We start from the raw sequence: 10,077 nt of genomic DNA on the forward strand, positions 1-10,077 counted from the left end.
CTTTCCCTATTCCCAAGTATTCCCAGGCTTGGTTTGGTTGTGTTTTTCTCTTTTTTTTTGTGTGTGTAGAAAATTTAAAATCTATTCAATTAGGGAAAAGTTACTTCCCTCATGTGATCACTTTAACAAAACCAGGCTCTCATTCCTTGCCAAAATTCAGAAAAACACATTTAAAGTTTCTGCAGTGTTACTAAGATTCAGATAATTTTCATCACTGAGACAGCATCCATTAGCTAAATGCTACCAAATGAACTGAACTTGAACCAAAAAAATTAAATTATAATTGCAAAAGCATACAGTAAAATTTCAACTAAGTACGCTCTTACAAACTGTACAGTCCTTTTCTAATCATAGTTCCTCTGAACCAACTGCACTTTACTATCTGGCTTCACTTCTATGCAAGACCTCAATGAGAAGAGTAAACTCAACAAAAAAAAAATCAAAAGTCTTAAGTCTTTTATATAGATATGTAAATGCTTTGTCATTTTAGACCATCTGGAAAGTTGTGACAATCTGTGGACTATCCAAGAAATTGGTTGCTGAGGTTTAAACCAAAGCCTTCACAGTGAAGACAACTACAAAGACAGTATTCTTTAAAAGTGATTAGAACTTGCAATAAGTAGTGTTGCAAGGGGATTAATGAACTTTGCAATGTGGCCTGTAGAAAAAAGGCTGGTACATTCAGAAGAAAAACATGTGCCCAAGGCACACTAAGTGAAGCTAGCAAAGTGGCAACCATTCTCCTCACGCTATCTTAAAATACAGTTCTAATTTCTTCTGAGAATCCCAGCCCTGGCAGAAAAATGTACACACATGACAACGTTTTCTTCCCTACTCATTCCTCAGCTTGATATTGCTTGTTTGAATAGCCACATGGGAGCTCATCTTTTTGATTTGCCTCTAGAGTACAGTTAATCACAACTTCCATGAAACAGGCTCTTGTATTGACGCAATGACTCAAGATACGAGGGTGGTCTGAATCCCCAGTGTATATCTTTTGATCATAGTTTAACCAAAGCTGGATTTCCTTCGCTCCAGCACTTGGCCTCTCTGCTTCACACTCAAAAAACCCGCTGAATCCAAATACAAACAGTCTGCTGAAAGCTTCCCTTGGACAACAACAGGATTTTGTTCCAGCCACTAAAGAACATCTGAAAAGCTACACAGCATTCAGCCTCTCAAAGCTACTATCCTCCTAGTAGCTCAAGGGACCCTAGACTAACTTCATCCCTTCCATCTCAAAGATTAAATGTGCTAACAGAAATTCAGTATTACTCATTATAAATTTTTGCCTAAGTGGCAATTCAAGTATGACAAGCAGACTTTCAAAACCTTAGCTGGATTTGCCCTCCACACCCCCACTGAAACAGAATAAAGGCATTTTCTTCATGTTATTTTTATTGCAAAACCCAATTTTCGGTTTATGCAAGTCCAAAAAGATGCATCTGAAATGTCAGATAGAATTTTGGTCCTTTTGACTTTGATCCAATTCTGTTTGATTTCAGTACTGTCCTCCCACCTGATTTTAAAATCCCACGCCTCCACAACTTTTCCCCTTTCTTGTTACTGAGCTCACCACTTACCATGAAACTGTGAAACTATTGGAGGAGTATCTTCATCTAAGTCATCAACTCCCCCTGCAATTGGGTAAGGAGGAATGGAAACTCGAGGCATAACTACCCAGCTGTGATCAGAGTAGAGAGATGAGGTCAAGCTTGGGAGCCCAGAATTGTGTGCTATTTGAAAACCACAAATCTTCTCAATCTGCTGCCATCGATAAAGACGCTCTCTCAAACATGTCGTCAACTCAGAGAGTGCTTTCCTGAAGAAAAGCACACATTGAAATTACATACACTGTTCTTAATGATAAAGCAAAGCAACACCAGTGCACTCATTCCAGCATACCAGAAGATCCATTAGGATTGCCCAAATATTTGCATTTTAGTATCTTTTAAACTGTTTTACTTAAAAGTGCAAAACCACTAAGACACTAAATTCCACAACTCTCAAAAAATTCCATTGTTCCAGGAGCAAATAATCACAAAAGAAAACGCATTCTGGTAATACTCTTACTTTGCTTCAAGGATTTTATGGTCCACTTCATCCAGGGAGGAGCTGTGTGCAACATGTAATGTTCCAAATACAGTGCTCCGCTTCTTTTTTATCTTTTCTGCCTATAAACCAAGATAACATGAAAAGCATAAAACTAGGAGTTATATACTTAAAACAGATGACAAAACATGAGCAATACTTGACAGGTAGCAAACAACTCAGTGGAGAAAAAAATATCCAAATGCTTATCTGAATAATTTGTATTTACTATTTCATACATCTAGCAACAGATCAGAAAAGTCTAAGCAGCTGAAGAGCAAGAGTTAGTACCTCATCTTTGGCAATTGCTAATTGCATTTCTGCATGCTGTCTTTTGATATTGTAATATTGGACTTCAACTTCATGTGTTAACTGAAGCCACTTCTGCAAAGCTTCAGGAACAGACCAATTACTTCTCAGTTCAAACTCCTTCTCAGCCTTTTTTAAAGCCATGCGAACCTAACAATCAAGAAGAAATAAAAATGTCACCAAGAGTATCATTAGAAGTAACAGTGGAAGAAAGGGAAATACAAGCACATTTACCCCCCACAGCAACATACTAAGGCTTTACAGAGCTTTGGTGCATGCCAATTGCTGTCAGGAAGGCAGATCTGGCATTTCCTGAAATATACCACATGAATTTCCATATACTATATTATACTCAGATTTTTTTTCCTATGATATATTGTCCCTAACTTGAGGCTTAAATATTTTGGTAAGACAGCATTTTTATTTAGTACAATAAATCCTATCTATTGCTCCTCAGAAGAGTGAGACAAAGCTACTATCTCTCATCTGATAACAACACAGATAAAAAAAAGCTTTTGTATATATTTTGTTCCATGAATCCAACAACATTATGATAACCTAATACACAAAGTGTATGCTTTTATAGTTTCAGGATTATTTTACTAGATAATGGCATGATTGACAGACAATCATTAAGTGCTCTTAGAATTTTTCCATTCAAATCTAGCATTAGAGAAATGCTGCTTTCAACACTCCTAAGGATCTAATAAAACCAGGATCAATTTAAAGTCAACACTAAGATTATAAACAGTTTGCAGATACCTGTACTAGCTCTTCCTCTGCATATTTGAGCCTGCTGAGCTCACATTCAGCTCCCTCTCTCAGCTCCCTTAGGCGATGAGCTTCCCGTTTTGCATCATTGATCTCGTCCATCATTTTGCGCTCCAGATTTTGTTTTTCCACAGCAACATTTCTATTCTCTTCTTGTGCCTTTTCAAGCCTTCACAATTGAACAAAAAATATGAAGAAATACACAGCATATTTGTTAAAAGTTGCAGTGCTCAGGAGAAGAAAACAGGTCCAGCAACAGGGTAAGAGGCAATGGGCACAAACCAAAACACAAGAGGTTCCGTCTGAACATCAGGAAACACTTTTTCACCATGAGGGTGCCTGAGCACTGGCACAGGCTGTCCAAGGAGGTGATAAGAGTCTCCATCCTAGGACTTATTCAGAAGCTGCCTGGACATGGTCCTGGGCAACCTGTTCTAGGTGATCCTGCTTGAGCAGGTGGGGCAGGACAAGATGACCTCCAGAAGTCCCTTCCAACCTCAACCGTTCTGTCATAATAAAGACTGTGCAAGCTTCATGAATCAGCAGCAATTACATCACACAATGTGATGTCCACGTCAGACAATATGCAAACTTTTAGGTGAACTTTCATTAAAGGTCTAATAAGATCAAAATACAAGTCTTTATAGACAATTGAGTTACAAGTGCACCAGAGAAGACTATCAACTCTCACATTGCTAAATAAGCAATAGAAAGTAATCAGTCCATGTCTGTTTCAATTTTAAGAGCTAAAAAACAGGAGAAGAGTTCTCATTTCCATTTCCATTCATATTTCCAAAGTAAACTGTAACTATATGAAAATAACAGTACATACTTTTAAACCTGTAGGTAAAAAAAGATTGAACCTCTATTCTCTATCTTCATCCCCAAGTTCATATTGCCTGCTAAAATACCCAGGAGGAATTTCTACCTCAAAATCCACCATCACTGAAATCTCAATTTCCATGCAAAATGAAGATGAATAAAGTCAGCTTAACACAAATATTTTATGACTGTAAAGGATCTGTATTTGTATTTAACCTCAAAATAAAAGGACAACTAATCATAAAACTTTTTTAGTTTTTGTACCTTTCCTGCAAGTCAAGAAGACTTTGCTCTGCTGTTTGGAGACTTTCTAAGTCCTTCATCATTTTTGTGATATGTTCTCTTGAGGTTCTGTTCTGTGTATATGCAAACCAGCAGCCTCCAAAACCAATAACTATAGAAACTGTTAATATAAAGTCCTTCATCCAGTTGTGCGGGGGACCTGTGCAGAGAATAACACAATCATTAACTAGTTCATTGATACAGACAACAGACTAGGGCAACGGAACCTGATGCTAAACAGAATTTCAGCTCATTTATCTGAAATCATCTCCAACAACTACCTTTCAACCTTTCAAATTGATTCCAGAGCATTTTCCATACAACATAAGCAACTCTGCTCTAATACAATCTACTTAATCTATACTAAAACTTAGACTGAGGAAAGCTAACTAAATTTTTACACTACATAGTCTGTATCTTTATTTAAATGGGTTAAAAAATAGTTTCCCCAATTTCACTTTATCAGGTCAGTAGGAACTTTAGTTATGTTTGAGTAAGTTCTCCCCAGCCTGCGCCCTCTGGAATACCCTATGCTGAGTTGAAAATGCACTTGTAAAAAACAAAGTAGATTTTAAAAGTGTAAGTAGCTTATAGCAGTAGTTTTTAAAAGCAAAACCTGGATCGTCAAAGTATCATATCCAAGATTCACATACACTTCTTTGTTAGTACAACTTTTATAGTCTCTTGCACCTTTGTAAATAAATTTTTTAAAAGACAGTTTCTGCTAGCATTAAAGGTATAACGCAAACACAAAGTGCTTTTTCTCCCTAAAAATCTCCAGTTCCGATCTGTCAGGCAAACCCAGATCTGGACTGACTTTTGCAAAGTCATTCACTACTCTCCACACTGACCACCAAGCTCTGGGAAGGCCTCCTGGTTCAGGAATACCCGACATGTGCAGTACCACAACAGATCTGTAACTGTGTACAAGCAAGCATCGAGACCACTGGTGATGTGGTAAGGAAATGTCTGCATACGCTAAAACGAGTCAAAAGCAGAACTGCTGCATTAAATTTAACTGCAGTCTGCATAAGAGACATTGGTATAGGATTTGCACTACTACTTCCTTTTTTCTTCCCATAGGGAAGGTCATCCCTTCTCATTTCAGCATCCCAGCTTACATTGTCCAAGCTAATTGGGAAGTGAATGTAACATTAGCTATAAGTGTAATTTAAACAGTCAGAAACATTTAAAGGACACTTCTTGTGACATAAAAGCCAACATCTGTCAAGTGGGGTTATACTAGAATTTCTACATAATAGTACACACAGAAGTGAACCTTTGTCCTGATCCCAGCATCTTGATAACCTCTTTTAATTCATTGCCCAGTTCCACAACGCATGCCAAGCAATCCATCAGTATACCCACAAAACAGATAAGCTGTCCTACCTACAGTATCAAGTGTCACTGAAAATATTCTCTGTTGAATTCTTACAAATGAGAGATAAGAGAAAACTCCAAAAAGCTACTAACGGGTGAGAGGTCCAAATAAAACAACATCCAAGGCTTTAAGTTGAAGCTTCTGTCTATGGCTCCGGTCAATTATTTTCAAGTGAGAGATCATGAAAGCATGTTCATTTACTGCTATCCTGTTAATGATAAGACAAAACATAACCTATTCCACAAGTTATATTCAAAACCAGTCTATGGAAAGAAATACATCAACAGCATTTCCCACAGTTCTATAGATTATAGTTATGCAATTAGAGTGAGAGATATAACACAATGACAGTAGTGTTATAAAAATAAAGCCTATTGGCATGTGGCAAAAGATGAACATCAAACCATTTCCTTACTCCTTCCTGGAATAATCATGAAAGCATAGTTAAAGGTAATGGTGTATTTTGCAGACTTGTGACACCCTCTCCGAAATACATGCAATACTCAAATTTAGTAGTTATGCTCAAGAAAAGGGGTCCTGCAGATAGTTTTTGATGTTTACCTATACAATAGATTGGAAATTGTTCAAAAGAAAGTTCACTGTCATATAGAATTATGTGATCATCGATAGAAATTTCAACAGGAAGAAACAAAACTACGACGAAAGGAGTGGCAAAAAGCATTTATATTGTGAAATATTTTGGCAGAAGAAAAAACGTAGCCAGCTATTCAAAACTGCAAGGATGCTTCTCTTTTCTTGCATTTGATGGTATCTTTTTAGACTTTAGGTTCACATAGTTGTTCCCACATGCAGACTAAAGCAGCAACCTACAGGGACTTATTTGAAACTAATCCAGAAGAAACGTTCACCTGGGAAGTGTTGTTCCATTGACATTGCTGTCTCTAAAATTCTTTTCATATTGGGGCAGTTCAACAAATTCTGACAGCCACTGAAGAGTGTCCTCTTGAGTCCAGTTATGAACTGGAAGAAAAAGTCGGTTTAATTACCTTCAACTTTTGTAAAGATCAATAGCAACACATAAAAAGACAAGCAGTAGAAAAGCAAGTTACAGTGAGCAAGAGGGTTTAGCCAAATATAATTGCAGAAAAAATAGCATTAACATTCACTAAGGTGTTTCTGGCATTTTGCCTTTTTCATTATATGCTTCTCAGAGGAAGCTTAGGCAAATGATAAACAAACAAGCGTGGAACCAACAGAAACATTTCTTTATTAAAAATTCCACAGAATAATTTAGTGTTTTGCTTTAGTTTAAATCAGGACAGCATCTTGTGACTTTTATCTACTTAAACCGATCTCAGCCTCAATCCTTTTGTCCTTGTTACCCTTGCAGAATTAAACACATGTCAGCAGGTGCTGCAGCCATTTAAGGCAATGTACCAAGATTTTTCCCAGGATGATGGCTTAAGAACTTTTTTTCACAAGAATCTTCATAGAGGCTCATACCTACTAACCACAAAATGGGAGCAGAGAAGAAAGGAAGAGAGGAGATTGAAAGAAAATACTGAAAGACAAAAGAAATTTAACACAAAACCAGTTAATCTCTCTCAAACATATCCAAAATAGCTGTATTACAAGCAATAATACTGCCACTAAAAAAAATTATTTAAATAATGTAGAGAATAATTCACAATTTTCCTGTGTAACAGCAATAGTCTACATAACCTTTCATAGCTAAGGATACTCTAAGAAAATAAGGAAGTACTACCCATAGATTCGGGAGGCGGCGGGGGGGAAATCACATTCTGGTCCTTACAGGCCAGCTGCTACAGTTTACAGCTTTACACTGACTAAGTCGAAGGGAAATTGTTCTCTCCATTTATTAAGTCTGCAAAAGTTTCTCTGCATATGAAAGAAATAGTGACAGCCTCCTTCTCCTTCTGGACAGACATCTTTGCACGAAGATTTTTTTTTTTTTTTAAACATTTCTCTATCTAAAACTACTTGCATGCGACAATGCTGGGCAGACATTTCTTTAGAAAGCTTGTCACAGGGACACATTCTCAGTGGTGAATTTTGACAATGATCCTTTAGAAAGAGCAGATGAAAGCTTGACAGGTAAGCTGCAAACAACAGAAATTTTTTTGAGTTTAAATTTATATTTCAGTTTCCACTGAAATTGAAATAAGGTCCTCTAAGTTTCTTGTCTACACTAGCATAGCTGAAAAAAATAAGCTTAAACATTCCAGATTTTCATTATTCCAGATAACCAGAGACAGAACACATTTCACAGACCTACTTACAGCTTTAAAAAAATAAACTTGCAGTATAAATCACTTGTATTCCATCCATATGAATGGCTACACCTCCTTCCCAGCATGCTGGCCCATTTCTTTCTCTGCTTTTGAGCCACAAAATGTTTTCCAGGTATTGGTCTTGCAAGAGACTCAGTTTTATCATATTACTCTAAGCTTCTATGCAAAATGTCTGGGCTCTATTTGTAAACAGATTATTTTCACATTGCAAAGATTTTTTTAACTGTTTTGTGAATAAGTGATCAAGATTTACAAGTCACTCTAAGCATCTCAAAAGGGTCATAAGATCATCCAGAAAAATACCATCTTAACCGTGTTCTGGAAATATGTTCATAATGATCCAAAGCAAAAGCGTTGTTTTGGTGTGACACTGGGGGGGGAAATTACCTAAAATAGCTACTACACACTAGAGACTATCACTGACAGTAGAGAACATGCAATTTCAGAAGCCACATGATTCACTGAGTTTAAGGGGGGGGGGGAAGAGAAAAAGAAAAAATAATATCAAGAAGTTTCACATCTGCCGCTGAAAGTATTTTGTAGTCACTATTAAAATTTACATCAATTTGTACTGTTTTATAATTCAGTAGTAATTTTAAACATTATCATGTAAGAAATGAGGTACCTATTGAAGTTGTTTACAGTACAGTCAATCACATCTGTTCTACTGCTTAGACTGGTGTGATATTTCCTTCATAGAACATTAAGGAAATTTCCCCAAACAAACCAGTTATATTTAGGAAAAAACACTTTGCTATTCGTTAGCTATCACTGTACCAGATACCTCCATTAGTACAGAAACTGCGAAAAGATATAACCAAAGTCTATCCTGAACTAGAATCAGAACTTGTACTTTCTGTTTTCTTCTTACACTGTTACCTGTTTACACAAAAGTTAATGTCAAACACTCTTTGATGTATGTTGCATCCTTTTAAATGGCCACTCGCCATTTAAGCTAAGCATAATCAATACGTAAAGTCAACTCTTATTCTGGGATTTCACAGTGTGAATTTCTTCCCATGCACGTATTTCACAAGAAATGTAATTTGTTATGTAAACTAATTCTGCATTAGCAGAATTCCAGTGTCAGTGCCTATAAATCTCCAATTTTTCCACGTGGAACTGGACTCTACACTGTCCACCCTTTCCTACAGCACCACAGTGGAGCCCTGTGAGATTGATCTGTATCAGTGAGAACATTCAGACTGGGGTTTTTTATTGATATCTTCTATATATTGGTAAGAAGTATTGCTTGACTTGTCTCCAATAAGACCTTATGACCAACATATATATTTATTCTACAACAGCATACAGTACTGAAAAGCAAACTGGCCTTTCTTCACTAGAAGCAGTTGTAGCCTACTGAACCATGACACAAGACACGTGATCAACATTGCCAATTAGAATGTGTCAGCTCCTACTAATTAGCTGAGGTTGTAACTTTTCCTTATTTTAATCACCCAAAAAGAACATAGTGCTTCAGACAGTGGAGTAGCAAGTGATAATTACTGTAAGTTAAACGCATATAGCATTAAAGCATAATCATAACATCCTTCCCTCTCACACCTACCTTCAAAAATAGGTATCTTGAGAGAGAGGATGTCAGCAACATGCCTTGGGCAGGCAGGAGTAGAAGCCACGGTGTTTACACCCTAGTGCAGCACTCAGTTTCTAGACTTGCAACAGCTGTTCTATTTCAGATCACAAGTTTGGTTAGGTTTGGGGTTTTTTTTACTTTTTGATTATTTTTTTTAAGCTGCTATAACAACATGCTTGAAGGTGAAGACAACAAAAGTAGCTTCAAACTGGTCCTGTATGAAAGTTGCTCCTTGCTAACCCATGTTAATGGCTGATTAGATGATCAGCCTACATAGCATTTTTTCATGTTAAATTTATCATGTAGCACAGTGCTTCAGGGCAGGGAGGCATGAAGTGAAACAACATTACAGCATCAGCCTCAGTACTCCTGTGGGCCTCCTACTCCTTTCAGAAAATCAAATTACATTCAATAAGAGTATTTCATGGCAAGGAGCGAATGACAGCCATATATTAGGCTTAAAGTCGAGAACAGGCTGACCAGGCAATACAGAAAAACACAAGATCATTCTGTATCAAGCACATACAAGGATTCCAAAGTTAGTTTTGTTT

The 10,077-nt window shown here is 37.0% G+C and overlaps 1 protein-coding gene across 1 annotated transcript in view; it reads right to left on the reverse strand.

Annotated features, from left to right (window-relative positions):
* Window positions 1-1,583: 1,583 nt before the first annotated feature.
* STIM2 (stromal interaction molecule 2) overlaps window positions 1,584-10,077 on the reverse strand; it is a gene marked incomplete at both ends in the record, with an annotated part of 11,734 nt that continues 3,240 nt past the window's right edge. The window contains 7 exons of the mRNA XM_009709210.1: window positions 1,584-1,822; window positions 2,074-2,174; window positions 2,383-2,550; window positions 3,163-3,340; window positions 4,258-4,435; window positions 5,749-5,864; window positions 6,526-6,637. Coding sequence (XP_009707512.1) covers window positions 1,584-1,822; window positions 2,074-2,174; window positions 2,383-2,550; window positions 3,163-3,340; window positions 4,258-4,435; window positions 5,749-5,864; window positions 6,526-6,637 — 1,092 coding nt within the window. The remainder of the gene's footprint in view (window positions 1,823-2,073; window positions 2,175-2,382; window positions 2,551-3,162; window positions 3,341-4,257; window positions 4,436-5,748; window positions 5,865-6,525; window positions 6,638-10,077) is intronic.

The sequence above is a fragment of the Cariama cristata genome, unplaced genomic scaffold (genome assembly GCF_000690535.1).
Source record: "Cariama cristata isolate BGI_N322 unplaced genomic scaffold, ASM69053v1 scaffold17430, whole genome shotgun sequence".
Lineage (NCBI taxonomy): Eukaryota > Metazoa > Chordata > Aves > Cariamiformes > Cariamidae > Cariama > Cariama cristata.